General features: G+C 34.1%; 1 protein-coding gene across 2 annotated transcripts in view; it reads left to right on the forward strand.

The window, feature by feature from the left end:
* Positions 1–395: 395 nt before the first annotated feature.
* Positions 396–15,590, forward strand: part of LOC108138528 (nuclear factor of activated T-cells, cytoplasmic 1) — a 46,605-nt gene continuing 31,410 nt past the window's right edge. For both annotated transcript variants that reach the window (XM_041707166.1, XM_041707168.1), the window contains exon 1: positions 396–1,158. In XM_041707166.1, coding sequence (XP_041563100.1) covers positions 1,029–1,158 — 130 coding nt within the window. In that variant the 5' untranslated portion in view covers positions 396–1,028. The remainder of the gene's footprint in view (positions 1,159–15,590) is intronic.

Here is a 15,590-nt window from a genome sequence, read left to right on the forward strand (position 1 = left end):
TTCTGTACCAATGTTTGGGGAAGCACCATCGTGTTTAATTTAATTACCAGCATGACAGATTTGTAAATTTACAGCACCATATATTACTGACTATCACAAAAAGCTAACAGTTCACAAATATTATTAACTTGAAACCTTTGAGTTAGATGTTTAATGCTAATTTATGTTCTTTTGCATATTTTAATTGGCTCTAGACTACAAGAATATATAAGTTGTCTGTGGCAATTGGATTTTTTGGTTCGTTCAATAATGTTGAACTTTAAGTAACTTAAATTTGGCAAGGACCGTGGTCAATTACCACCCAAGATAGCAACCAAGGACATAAATTAGCCAATATACAAACCAATTATCGAAATGGTTTCTGACAAGTCGATATTTCTTCAGGCCGGTCTGGCATCTCTGTGCAACAAGTTGAAAAATAGAAGAAGAAAAATAGAAACAGCGTCCGCAAATAGTGCGCAAAATAGTGTTTTTTTTGTTAACGTGCAACATCGAAATTGTCAAACAATTAAAACGGTGAATGCGAGTGATAGTGCGACCAAAAACAATGCAAAACACTTGACCACGCAACAAAAACAATTGAGCAAGGCACACAAAACACACACACATGTGCAGGCACCCACTCGCTTAAGAGAGAGAGAAAGAGAAAGAGAGAGCGCAAGTGTGTGAGTGAGTGAGAGGGAAGAACTGTTACTGTAATATAATTGATAAAACAAAAAACGTCAGGAGCAGGAATCCAGTGAGAGAGAGAGAGGGAAAGAAGGACAGTCAGCAGCGATAGAGAGAACAGAAAAGGAGGAGGAATTGTTGTTGCTAAAAATAGCAACAAATAGACAGGCAAAGTAGAAGAAGAAGAAGAAGAAGGCGAATACGAGGAAGAAGAAGAAGCGTTGACGCAGGCAAAGTCGCAGCCTTTTGGTTTTGGCCACTTGGACTTCACTCTCATTTTGTCCCGTTAGCCAGCCAGCCTGCTCTCTCGGCCAACAAAAACAAATAACAATCAACTACGACGACGACGGACCAAAACTATGCTTTTGAAATTCACTAAAACCAGTGGCGCTGGACCCTCGTCCGTACCGCTACAGCCGCCCAACCCCTCGCCGGGCTCCAGCTCGTCGTCCATACAGGCAACAACAACGTACGCGGCCCGCGGAACAGGTTTGTAACCCCCACTCTCTTTCACCCCTCTCTTTACTCTCTTTTGTTTTGATTTTTACCTTTGAGTACTCTAAGTTATACACCTTGCCCACTGAATTCCGATCACTGAAAGCATAGTTAATCGACTTTGTTGATCTTGGAATGTTCACTAATTTTTCCCTTTTTTGCAACAAAATCAACTATAATATTAAAACAATTTTTGACAATTGGTTACAATGGTTATATCTGACCTTGGAATCCTGTCCAACAGTTGGCCTTTTTTTTTTATTGACTTAAAATTGGTAGCACGAATCATTTATAAATTAATTAATTTACAAAATTACTATTTATAACGCTTTTAAAGAATAAACATACTTACTTGGTTTACTTAACTAATAAACCAAGAGATTATTTTTAAGTAACAATTTCCGCTATCATTATTTATAATTTTGTTTTAATATCTGTATTTGTTAAAAACAAAATTTAAATCTTAAATTGTTTTTTTTTTTTAGAAACTTTGCTGAAAAATTTGTTACAACAAAGATTAAATAAAACACATTTCAATTGGTTTTCAGTTAAATGTTTGAATTAGAAACTAATGTTTGTACTTATATAATCATCACATTCTAATTAACTGTTTAGATCGGCCTTGGAATTTTGATACGCATTTCTTTCTGCCCCTTTCGAACCTGTTTTTGTTTACTTGCAAAAAATTTGGTGGTGAACTTATTTGTGTGAACTTATGTAAATAAGATTAAGGATTTTGTTGTGTTTGCCCATTTTCTGGTCTCTTACAGATGTTTGACTACGCTAATTTTGTTTTTATATGCTTTTGACGCAAATAGATGGCATACGAAAATAGACCGCCCCAAAAGGTGTACACAAATTTTTTCGTTAAATTATTGCCTCCTAGAAATATTTCTTGATTGATTTCCACCCTTCACCGACCGCCGCCCATATTCGAACTTTCTGCTTATCGATATCAGCAAAAGTTGACAAAAAACACTATTTGGCCCCCTCAAACACTGCGACATTGAAAACCACGCACGTGTAACCACACACACACGTGTTTATGCTTACACGCACACACACAGGCAGGCGCAATTACATATGTATGTTTACATGAGCGAGTACAGGGATCCCTCAAAAATTAGAAACTTCTGAGGGAAGCTGATTTCACGATTTGTTCAAGCTATCAAATATAAATATTTGGTAATAAAAACCTCATATTCTTTAACTTAAATGAAAATTCAATAATTTTGCAGATAAATAAGTTTTCCACCTATGTTATTCCAAAATAAGTCTTAAGTTCCATCGAGATTTAGTAATAGAAACTGGCGACAAAGGCTTGGCCTTTTCTTAAATCCATAGTATTTTTAACAAAATGCTAAATGCTTTCCTGTAATCTCATGGCAAAAAAAAAGCCTGTAAAAAATATGAATATTTTAATTCTTGCAAGTTCATTCATAGTTTTACTTATGGAGTAATCACTGTACTTTTACATGTGCTCAATGTTTGGACTGCCGCTATTTATTTTGATATTCTTTTAATTGCCATGCCCTTTTAATTTACGTTACTGTAAAGACAAGAAAGGCATAAATGGTTTTTCGTTAGCTTAAGTTCCTTGGAAACATCATGCGAATCCTTTTCAAGTTTTTTCTTCAGCTGTTTGCTCGGTATTCAATTTTCCCAGCCATTTTTCCGGCCTTCCAACCAGCGTTTTCACCCCACCACCCGCTCTTCTGTCTCATTTCATTCCGCTCTCTTGAGCCATTTGTTTGCTCCGCTTAATGCTCATATAATCAAATTGAATTGAATTGAATTGGATGTTTTTCCAACAAGGTCGCGGCTCCTTGGCAACCTGCTGGAAAACTCATTTAATGGTGTTTCCTTTCGCGAGGGTGTGTCTTTGGTAGAAGGGAAAACCCACCCGAAAGGGAAATGGAGACAATAGAAAATAGATAAAGAAAAATTAGCAAAGTGTTGCACTTGTTGAGCAAGCACAGTGGTTAGCCGCAAAACATTAAACAACAATTATTTTGATAGTTCTAAAAATCAGAAGTCATGTTTTTCCAGTATATACAAAATAATCACAAGTACAATTATATTCTAATAATAGTCCAATCATTATTGTTACAATTTAATCTAACATAGATTAAACATAAAAAGGGAATTCAATCTTAGGTTAAATTTAAACATTATTTGAAGCCTCAATATTAAATACGACTTAATTATTTATAATATTCTAATCAATTTTGTTTCATTTTGAAATAGGTTTTTTATTTTTTTAAATTCAAATACGCTTTGAGAGGTTTATTTTTGGGTTATACCTAATAAAATTATTTTAAGTTTAGTAATCATTATAACGTTAGGGGCGTTTGTACTCTTTGAATATAATGTTTGGTAATGCCTATTGCTTGGGCACTGACCCATACTGTACGCACATACCACAGCTGTCCATGATGCATTCGGATTATATATGTCCAGCTGGGAAGCCTTAGGATGCTGCCTGTAAATGAAGTGGACTTTGTTCCTTCTTCGACACTTCTACGCCGTTTGTCTGTCTGTTAATTGCATCGAAAGTCTCGTGACTTGACTTAGTCAGCAATTGTTTATTGGTTAATTTAATACAATTTTCTGCTCTCTAAATTAGTTAATGATTGTCGGTGCGCAGCTGTTGTTGTTTTGTTAGTCCGGCTTCAGGTTGTTTTTTCGAATTTGTTTATTTTTCAGTTTAGTATGCAAAGCATGGCAACGACAACGACAACGACTTGAATAATTTTAACTTAGTTAATCAATTTAATTATGTATGAAAATCGTTTCATTTGTCATTTGTTGTTGCTGATGCGACACTATTATAGTTTGCTCGGATTCCGCTTTGGCTTCAAATTCGTTGTTTGTCTGATTTTAAATCGACAAAAAACCTAATGACTTCGTAAGCTCTCTTTCCGCTCTTTTTTTTTTACCTTATTTAGTCTTTTTTCTGGTTTTTCTTCATTTTTCTTCATTTTTCCTCTGGTTCTCTTTGGCTTTCACCTAAAAATGTCTATGGCAATCGGTTTAAAGTTGACTTTTGTTTCTTTTTTAATTTTTCGATTGGATGTCCGTTACCTGAATAGTTCAAGGGTTTTTCTATTTACTCAGCCGTTTGCAACTTACTAACTAACTTAACTTTTCAAATAAAACCAAATTTGACTCTACATCTCTTTTGAATTTTACTTTATAAATTAAGAATTATTGCCGCCGAGCTTTTTGTCAAATGCATTATGAAATTAATGTCTGTATGTATGAAAAATACCAAATACTGGTCATGATTTGTTAACTCTGACTAATTGCTTTCAAATATTAGTCATTTGTCAAAAACGATTGGGCCAAAACTAAATTAAATAAAAAAACTACATATACCTAAATTAAAGGGTAACTGATAGTCGCAAAAAATTAAATTTTATTAGGCATTAGCAAGAATGCTAGCCCACCTCAATTATTTTGTTATTGCGACGCCAGCAGACACGCACAAATATGTATGTGGGTAAATGATTGGGAGGGGAGATATATGATATATATATATGGGTGGGAGCAGGTGAAGCAAGTTCATTATTGTCCCGATGTCGATGCATCATTCAAATAAACTTTTCGTTCAAAACAAAATGATTAAACTTGTTGTTTTTTTTTTTGACTGCTCGAGAGCATCACGTTTTGCTGATTGATATTATTTCAGAAATGGTTTGCTGAGTAAGCAAAGCAGGAAGTAAGAAAATTATGCTTTAGTTGTTAGATTCAATTTTTTCTTAAAATTTTTATTATCAGCGAGCAAAGAAATATTTTTTGAAGTCCCAAAATAAGTAATCGTTGTTTTTCTTCAAGGTAAAAATTTCTGTTGCATCTTTAAATACAAACTAAATTTAAATTAAGATATGTATGACAAACTTGTTCATTAAATAGATTAAGAAAATCCAGCTATTTTAGAAATTTTGACCGATTTATATACATATTATAAATAATAAAATAACTGAATTTCAAAAAAATATTTAACTAGTTTATTTAAAATCTTCCCAACCTTTGTCTTCTCCGCCTGTACTTCTTCGACTTGTTTCTTTATGGTTCCGTCCAAAAAACAAACCTTAAACAGCCAAGTGAAAAATCGAAATAAAGATATTGTAATGGCAGTCGGTCGATAAGTCCGCTCCGAAATTTATATATGCCCCCATTAAATGAATTTTGACATGTTTTTTGGGGCTTTTGTTTGCTTTTGTGTGTTGCCTGGTGCTTTCATTAAAGCCCGGCGACAAACAGGAGACAATAAAATGCAATCAGAGCGTTTATGGAGGCATAATTTTTGATCCAAAGCAAATCGAAATCAGTGGGACCGTATTGTGGCCGGATATTGGTTGAAATTGCCAACAAATGACTCACTGTGAGCACTCAGGACTTTTTCTACTCTGGTATCACCTCCACAACTACATATCACTATTTATTCTAATGAAATAATAATAGTAAAAAACTGAAAAGAACCACCGTGAGAACAATAACAACGCCGATGATGATTGGCCCAATTCAAAAAGTATGCGATATGCACTTAATTAATGAATACTTTGAATTTTCATTCTGCGTTTTTAATTACACGATGGGATATAGAGGAAACATTTCCTTATTTAAGTGTGGGAATTACATTCAACACACATATATGTAGTTATGTGTTTATTTATTTTCTTTTCTCATCATTTTTTTATTTTCAACCGCTTTTTCTTGTCCTTTCTTCCTTAAAAAAATTTTTTTTTAAATATTGGCTTTGAACAATTAAGCTTTTACAAATATTCTACTTTATTTATTGTGCATTCCATAAATAAAAGAACCAAAAAAGTATTTAAAAGATTGTTATATGTAATACAAATATTCTTACTTTCACAAAGTCTATATTATATATATTTTTGCTCATTCATTCATTCGTGTGGATTGAGTAACCAAGTATTTCATGATCATTGAACTAAAATTCTCCGCTTTATCGTTGTCATTCGGTATGGCATTAAATTCCATTACGTTGCTAGATTATTCCACTGCAACGAGCAACAAAAACGCGAGCCCACAATTGTCTAAGGTCAAAACGCAACGCTGGCAAGCGTTTCTTGGAAAATTGATCTAGTACAGAAGCCGGCTTTCCGTTGAATCCCATAGCCCTTTCCCCTGCCGTTTTGCACTGCCTGTCTATATTATAGAACTCAATTGACTTTAACGTTCACTAAAACAAATGTGTACATAATAATATTAAAATAAAAAAAGTTACGAAATATATTATTTTTTAAATTGTTTTAGATTTCAGTTTTATTATTTAAAGCTTTAGAAAAACAACCAAAAAATTCAAACCATTTTTCTTATTATTGGAAATTTAAATTTTCAGCATCATCTTCATTTTTGAAAAAAAATCTTTGAAAATATAAAAATTGAAACCATATCTTTCCTGGGACAAGTAACCATAGTAACCATAGATTTCAAATTTAAAACGGGAAAAGTTTGAATTCAACAACATATAACCAAACAAAGTCGCCTCTGTCTTTAAATATGTCTCCTTTTTTTTGCCAGTGTAGGGGGGTTTGTCCGGAAATGCCAAGGAGTGAAAAACTTTTCTCCGGCTTTTGTTGTGACGTACACGAGAACTTGGTTCGGTTGTCGTTATTCAGGTGAGTCCCCCGTGCAATAGCCGGTTTGAAAATGCATCGAAGGGTGAAAAGATGACAGGCAGGTGCAAGGGGGAGGAAAGGTGAGATGAGGAGGGGATTTTCGCAAGTGAATGGGTCGGCGGAATGGAAATTAGCGTTGGCAATTTATTTGTTATGCAGGTCGGTAATTGGAAATTGGAAGTCTAGCACATATGTACAGTGCGTCTCACAATCATATCCGATCATGGTCCATGCTAATTTCTTGAATAACAAATCGTCCATGTTTTCTTATTCATACCTTTATTCATAAATGACTCAATACTGCCAAATATAAACGTTTTTAAATAATTAAAGCAAACATTTGTACTTAATTCCACTAACTAACTTGGAATGTGAAACGTAATAAAAACATGATTTAAAATTAGTACAGATAATTACATTAATTATACGAATTATAAAATCCCCTCCCTGACTATTAAATCTTTAGCTTAAACTAGGTAACAAATAGTTTCAGATGAGTTTAAGAACTCTTCCAGAGCAACTAAATTTAAAAGGTTTTACAAAAGTTTTTTTGTTTTACAATATAATTGAATGCTTTTTTCAGCTCGAAAAACACGATGGCACTCGGTCAGGGCATTTAAAAGTTCGTAAAGCTAACCGATTTTTAAGATTTTACTGTCAGTCTTTGAACAGTTTAACCCTTTGATAAAACGCTGTCAGGCTAAAGACCCCGACGGTCGATATCTGAATGGCGGTTTTATTTTGACTCCGATTTCTGGCACGCCAATCGAAGGAATCAGCCCAAATCAATTGTCTTGGCCGTGACGTCAGCAACTGGCACCAATCGACACTGCGCCGCGAACGTTTATTAATTTATTAATTTATGAATTATTATAATCAACGCCGATGGAGCCAATGAATCGAGACGTAGGTCGGATTTCGATTCATGCCGCACCATTTATTACTTAGCAATGCAGGTCTACAATTTCACCAAGTTTCTATTTGCTAAGTTAAGTAATTTAAATTCGTATTAAATGAAAATTCATTTGACAACAAAATAATTTTTTCTAACAATTTAAGTAAAATGCAAATTTTAATTTAAGGGGTTTGGCTAAAAAAAAAAAAGGTTGAGCTTTTGCTGACATATTCAACAAAGAATTATATAATTATTTTTAAATAAATTTTATTTATTTTTTGTAATTCGTATTGAGTATATCATGGGGATTGGGCTTTTGGCAATATTGTTAATATTATCTTGTATCTATCCAACTTGCTGGCCTTGAACTCTTCTCGCGTGTCATTCACATCGGCGAAACCAAATGGGAAAAAATCAAAACAAATACTCACTCGGCAAGGAAAAAATGCAAAATGTTGAGAAAAATGATAACTTGCAGCGAATAGCACTGGTTATTATACTCAAGAAAGACTACAGACCTGGCGCTTGGTGTACCTACTATATTTTTCGTTTTCCCTAATGTCTGTGTCAACATGTTTATTTATCTCTTAACATTTGTAAAATCAGTATCTTGAACGTGACTAAACAGCATTCAGCTTGTATAGAAAAAAAATGTTACAATTGGAACGGGAATTTCAATTGAAGGTATTTTTAGAATTTAATTTTATTATTTTTATAGATAAGATATTAAAAATCGAGTTGTGTTACAAAACAAAACTCGAGAAATTTAGTATTTTGACTTTAAGATATTTTGCACTGCCTGACTTAATACAATAAAAATATAAATATTTTTACCATAAAATTTGCAGTATAATGCTACAGATTTGTATTAATCATTTTAAAGTAATTGAAAATATATTTTAGTTATTATTACCGATGCCTAAATCATTTCTATTGTAATGTGCTGAAAATTTGTCAAAAACACAACAAAATAAATGTTATTCAATAATTTTTTTTTATGATTACTAACATTTTCTTAAACTAAAAACAGTTTACTCAAATGTTTTTACCCCTGACTGTTTTTGTTTACTTTTAAAACAACACAATAAAATAGTATATCGAAAAGAGAAAATACGGAAATGCCGATGATTCTCACCTGCCAGATAATAAACCTGAAATTCGCGTACGAATCTTTTCTCCTGCGTTTCGGACTCTTTTTGCACTTTGAACAGACACAAATCATCCAAATTATTTGTGTACATTGGCTGCGGCTTGTTGTCTTGGCGTTTTCTGTTTTGGTTGACGAGCCCCAAATATAATACAAATTGTGGAGGGGTCCAGCCTTTGGCAAATATGAAGTGGGGTGTGTGTGAGATAGGTTTTATTTTCTGGGTGTGTGTGTGTGTGTACAAGTGTGCCAGTGTGCGAATGTGTGTAAGTGTGTGTGTGTGTGTGGGGGCGGTCTTGGTCCATCGACTCTAATTGAAGTCGGAGCGAGATGGCAGTATATGGGGTAGATGGGTGTTTGCCTTGTTGTGTGGGTGGCGACACTGAGCCAGAAACGCATTTGAAATCTTTGTTTGCCTATTTACTTTCATTATTTAAGTGCTAAACGAACGTTTTTCATTCCCATTCAACAGAAAAAAGTAACACAATTAAAAAAAAAATAAAGAAAAGAGGTCTCTAAAAGTGTAACACAATTGAAAAGCAACTTAGAGCCACTTAAGACGAGTTTTCCGACCCTTTAGAGGGGGCTCCTTCTCACATGAGTCGAAAATGGCTTAATTTGAATATGAATAGGCTTAAACTGTCCAAATAACACCATCATAACAAGTGCAAATATCGACTCATTTGCATAGCTGGTTGTGAAAAGGAAATTTAAGTCGCGCCATAGATCGGTAGATCAATGAACAATACTTTTCGATATGAATTTACTGAAGTTCAGGTAAACTATTTAGCGAATTTAGCGATCCTATATACCAAATTCCTTGTTTCCAAAGATTCTGCGAATATAGTTAAGATAAGAGCTCACTTCATAATATTAATGAATAAGGTATATTTATAGTGCTTAGGGTATGATCGAAGTCCAAAAATAAAAATAAATCAAATTCTTGTTTACTTTTGGTGACACTACCATTAATTATGATAAATATTATGACATTTTGACCAAATTTTATTTTCCAAAACCCTTCATTTTCCCAATATCCCCGACATTCTACGAATACCGGTTGCAAACATGACAAATAAACACTGGGCGCCACTTTGTTATCATCAGGGGTCAGGAGAATCGCAGAATAAGAACAAATAGAGGGAACCCAACGAATCTTACCTATTTCAAATATTTCGTATTTCCCTTCTGAGCATCTTTTCTTTGCTCTATAGTTTACATGTTGCTGTTCTGTTGCGTAAATATTTGCCTTTTGTATATATAATGTTTTAAGAGATTATGAATTTATGCTCTACCTTGAGTGGGGGCTTTGTGCTGGCGACCTCTGGCAACGACGGCACGTGTAACGCCCGATTCGGGGGGTCTCCAAATAAAGCGGTGGGGGGAGGCCCTAACTTACAGCAGTACTGGCATACAATATAGTCTATCTGCGAGATAATTGGGATCCCAACTCTGCGAGGCAAACTAAACCAAATCAAACCAGATCGCATCAGATCGCAAAAGTAGTTCGCATTCGTATTCGCATTTTGATTACGGCTACTGCTTCCTCTTCCACGCAGTCTGCGGCCGGAGTTTAACGATCAGAGAACACATAATATACCATACCATACCATACTCGAACCGATCAGACAAAGTCTTGCAATTAGTGTTTTTCTTTTTTTTTTTTGGCTAGCTAAATCAGCGATTGCCATCGGTTAAGTGATTTTGGTATTGTAAGTGGTCAAGGCTGGCTCAGGCAATACCCTTTGTTTTAATTTTACTTTGTGATTTAGCCCAGAGTTCATTCAAAAATGTTTAAATTAAGATATTTTTGATGGTATAAAACCTTGCAAAATTAAATTCATTATAGTCGCGAAACTTTTAGAATAAATATGGGAAATATCAATTTTTAAAACTAAGTTAAAGTTAAAGTTATGCAAATATTATTTGAAACGGATCCAGATAAGATTTTACGCATCTACGAATCCAAATGATAAGCTTTAAAACCGAAGAGCATTCACAGGTCGTTGGGCATACTGCATAGTTAAACGTGTTATTGTTGTTTTTTTGGTATTGTGAAATTCGCAGCGCCGACGTCTACTGTACACATATGTATATATATATATGTATGCGCTCACCGCCGAATGTATCTGTATCTTTTATGAGCTGGGCGTGAGCGGTGTCTGATAAGATTTTGTTTACTTTTCGCCAGCGGGCCGTCTCGCTATTCTCTCGATTTTTCGGCACTGCCAAATAGAATACGAATTCTATGAAAAATGTTAGCGAAAAGTAAGAAAACGAATACATGTGATAACGACTATGACGAACACTGCGATCTGCTGGATGATTTGATGGCGATTTTTGATTGAGAGCTGCGATTGAGCAGGCCAGCATCTTGAAAAAAAACGTTGACTGTGTCGCTGGTCGCTGCTTCTGCTGCTGTTTCTGCCTCTGCTTCTGTTGTTATTGTTATTGTTATTATATTATATTATTTTTTTGTTTTTGCTGATTGCTGGCTTTTTGTTTTGGCCCAAGTCACGTGATGCGCGCGTGCCTCTGTTGTCCGCGTTTTCTGACGTGCGCGCTAAATCGTCGCTATCTTTCCTCTCCATTTCTCCCACTTTCGTGGATTCTTTCGTCCAATATTTTCTTTCCTCTTTTGGCTTTGATTATTTTATTATTATTTTTGACAATCTGCGGCTTGGGTCATTTATCAAATGTTTCAGAAATCGTACTGATTTTTCATTCATAAAATCATATTATTTTTGTCATTCATTGCTAAATTCAAACTAAAATTAGTTTTCTTTCTTTGTTTTTGTTTTTTTTTTTTTTCACCTAAACACTATTTTGGTTTTGATATTCCATATTTGAATAACAAAAACTATGTTTTTTACTGATCTGCCTTTCAGACAGAAATCTTGAATAAATTTTAAAATATTTTCATTCATAAAACGCTGGCTCATCTTTATTTTAGTATTGTTTTTCACTTGGGGAATGCAAACTATGTGAAACGATCAGGGGGCGTTTAAAAACGCTCTACATTTTCTCCGTTCTCTTACTATACTTTGTTGTTTTTTTTTTTTTTAAGAATTTTAGATGAGAATTATACGCTGTGATGTGTGTAAACAAAAACAATAATAAATCGCAAAGCGCCAAAAAAAGGCAGAACCGAAAAACCGCAGAGGCAGGAAAATATAAGAATACTGAGATGAAAGAATTGAAGGCTGGATGAAAAGAAGAAGATCTATAATAGAGATAGGGAAAGAGCAAAAAGAGGGGCTGGAGAAACATATTATTTAGCACATTTCGTGACATTGCTAAGAAGTAGTCATCCATTTTGCCTTATGAATTGATGAAAACGCACGACAAGCAAATACAAATACATACATCAATTAACAGCAATTTATTCAGTTCTTGATTAATTTACGCTTCGTTTTAGAGGGATTTTCTTGATTCATTCTCATTAATTTTCCTCGATGTGGAGACAAATAGAACATTTGAAAACTGCAGCATAAATCTTCACGCAGAAGCATGTAAGTTTTGCATTTATGGCCTGTCGATATTCTACACCAAAATTACCAGAAATTTATTTATTACCCACAAGGAATATATTGAGACACTTCTTCTTTTTTGCTTACTTAAAGACTTGTACTTTTTGTTTTATCTAAGACAATTTCTTTCGATGTACATGTTTTCATTTTCATAAGTTCAAATCTTGTTAAATTATTATTTTAAATTTATAGTGATTATTGCTATCTAAAACGAGTTTTCAATCGATTTTTAGTGAATCCCCATAGCTAAATTTTATGCTAATCAATTTAACGCGCAAATGCAAATAACATTTCACCCGTTGTTATTATCGTTTGCTTCTCTGTGGTGGGCGTTGCTCATTTAAATATGAGTAAAGTAATGCCGAACAATAAAAAACTATTTTTTTTCCTACTGCTTCTGCTGGCTGTGTTGCTGAAAATATAAATCAGGGATAATGTGTTGTCATGGCCTGTTATCAAACCCGTCAAAACCGTCCATCCACGTGATGCCAAAAACGAGCACTTACCACCCGAAACAACCTACCCAACCACCCACCCACAACATTCATAGACGTACATCGGCATTCTCGCCCAAAATAAACATAGATCCCCCCGAAGTTCAAAATATTAACCACGAAAAATAAATGCTGGTTTGGGGGTATGGCACTAGAAAATGGTCGCCGGATCTCTCAGTTTTGGATATGGGTATGGTATAATATGGTACGGTGGTTCCCTTAAACACCTTGGCTACTCCCTTTTGCCCCCGCCTTATCGCTGTCTGTGCCTAACCACGTTTGCATAATCTAAGAACAAAAACTGGCGATTAGAAGACGCGCGCAATAATTCCCATTAACTGTAAGAGAAGCAGAGCCAAAAAGATTATTTTGTGAACAGGAAAGGAACTGAAAATCAGGGGTTTGTTTTAATTATTTTTTAATTCTAACAGAAATTTTCAGCCATAAAAAATCACACAATTTGACTAGTTTTTTGTTGTTAATATCACTCCAAAGCAAACAATCTTAAATAACTAAAAAATTAACTTTGAATACAAAAAACAGTCTGTATTGAATTGTAATGAAATTGTAAGTTTTAGTAGTAGTTTTAGTAAGTTTTAGCAGTTGATGATATTAGTAATCTTACTATAAAACCTGTTTGTCTTCTGCAAATGGCTTTAAGCTTGAAAAATCATTGAACTTTTATTATCTCAGGTGGCAATTATTAAATATTTTAAATATTCTTAAATAATATATGAGAATATACAGGAACAAATTCTGACAAATTAACAAATTATGTTGTTAACGTTAACTTGGCTGTTGCAGCCTTTCGTTCGCTGTTAACTTAGCATGCTCTTAACAGCTGTGTTCGCCGCTCGGCCAATGCGGCGTATGCGTGATTTCTTCTACTGCTTGTGCCATTGCTATAATTAAATCAAACAGTAGCGGCAGCAAAACAATTACAACAAATTTAAACTAATTAATTAAACAATACAATAATACAACATGAACAAGAAAAAGAAGCACTAAAAAACTCTTTTCCTTGATTGTTGTTTTTGAGTGTCTTTTGAAGTTCAGTGTTGTTACTGTTATTATTATTTTTGTACGTGCAACAGGGAATAACAATTTAATTTTTGCGATTTTTCTGTATGTTGATTTTACTTTTTACGATCAGCAGTCGCCGTAAAAAAAGCGCCATACGCAAAACGTTTTCAATAACATTTCGTGTCTGGTGTTTCGTTTTTTTATTGCTGTACAAAATAGTAAAATTGTTTACCGAAAAATGTAAAAACAATTGTTAAGAATTTTTGGTTTATCTACCAAAAAAAAGGTCTAATAACACAGTTCAAACGAGAATTTTTTGTATAACAATTTTGTTTTGGTTTAATCTCACAAGCCTTAAACTTTATTTAAACCGAAAGAAAAAAATGTATGTTGTATAACTAAATTAATAACCAATATATTATTACAGAGCATTCTCAAATTCAAGTGCTAAAACTTGTTGCATAATATTGAAGGAGATAAAATCTCATCAGCATCATTAAAAACGGTAACAAAAACCACCTTAAGGATAATGTAGTCAAAATAATACAAATGTCTAAAAAAATCAACCATTTTTCTAAAAACCAAAATTGTCTTGCTGACAAAATAAAATTCTTTAATCAAAAAATCTGATGAAAAAAAGGTTGGTGCGCTTTTTGTACGCTTTTTAGTCTTGTTTTGTTTACCTTCGTGATTAGCATTGGTTCGTGGCGTCGCGAGTCAAAGGGAATTGTATAGGTGGAAAAGGGAAAAGGAGAGGAGGAATCGCGTTAATCGATACGAAATAAATCGTCCGAGATCGTGATAAGGCATTTAACATGATTAAGATATTGGACTACGTATGTACAGTGGTATATCACATAATTTACAGCGTCCGTTGAATGTGAAAACATTTTTTTCGTTTCGCCGCCTCCGGCAAAAAGTAAATGTCTTATATCGAGATCTCTGGTCGATTTTCCATTGGCCAAATCGGAATAAAAAACGTTACGCAAAAAACAAGGATGCGGAGACAAATGATTAAAAATAATTTTGCAATTTTTTGAGCTATACTAATAAGAGTGCCAATCGAAACAAATCAAAGCGAGACAAATCAAATTAAATATGTGTCAGCTAGTCAGTGCGTTTCGCGGGTGTAGGGCTATCGGGAAAATATGCAAAGTCTCCAAAACATATTCTAAAACAATATGCTGTAAAATGTTGTATGCTTTGTCCTTTTGTACTGATATCCATCCAACTAATTAGGATTCTAAAAGACGACAATTGTGTCCCACTACCTGGTACCCCTGGTATTTATTTTTTGTCGTTTTTTTTCTTGATGCAACTTCGGAAACTGGTAAAATTCCGAAACAAATGAAACATCGTATAAATAATTATAGAAGCCAATTGCTCCTGCAGGTCAAGTAACTATTGTTGTAGTTGTTTGTTGTCGTTGTTGCTCTGGCTATTGTTTTTGTTGGTTGTATTGGTTGTATTACTGATGCAGGTGATGAAACAAAAGTACAATAAACCGTATTAATAAGTGCAGGTTGTAACCTTGAACCTTGACAAATACCCAAGTATATTGTATATGGTTGTTGGTTTATTATCGTCTTCGTTGTTGTTGTTGTTGGCTATGATCATTGCTAAGGTCGCCACGCACTAAAAGTAGGGTATAATATAATACATTCATCGGAACAGCAACAACAATCAGCG

Source organism: Drosophila elegans, unplaced genomic scaffold (assembly GCF_018152505.1).
Source record: "Drosophila elegans isolate 14027-0461.03 unplaced genomic scaffold, ASM1815250v1 contig_149, whole genome shotgun sequence".
Taxonomy (NCBI): Eukaryota; Metazoa; Arthropoda; class Insecta; order Diptera; family Drosophilidae; genus Drosophila; species Drosophila elegans.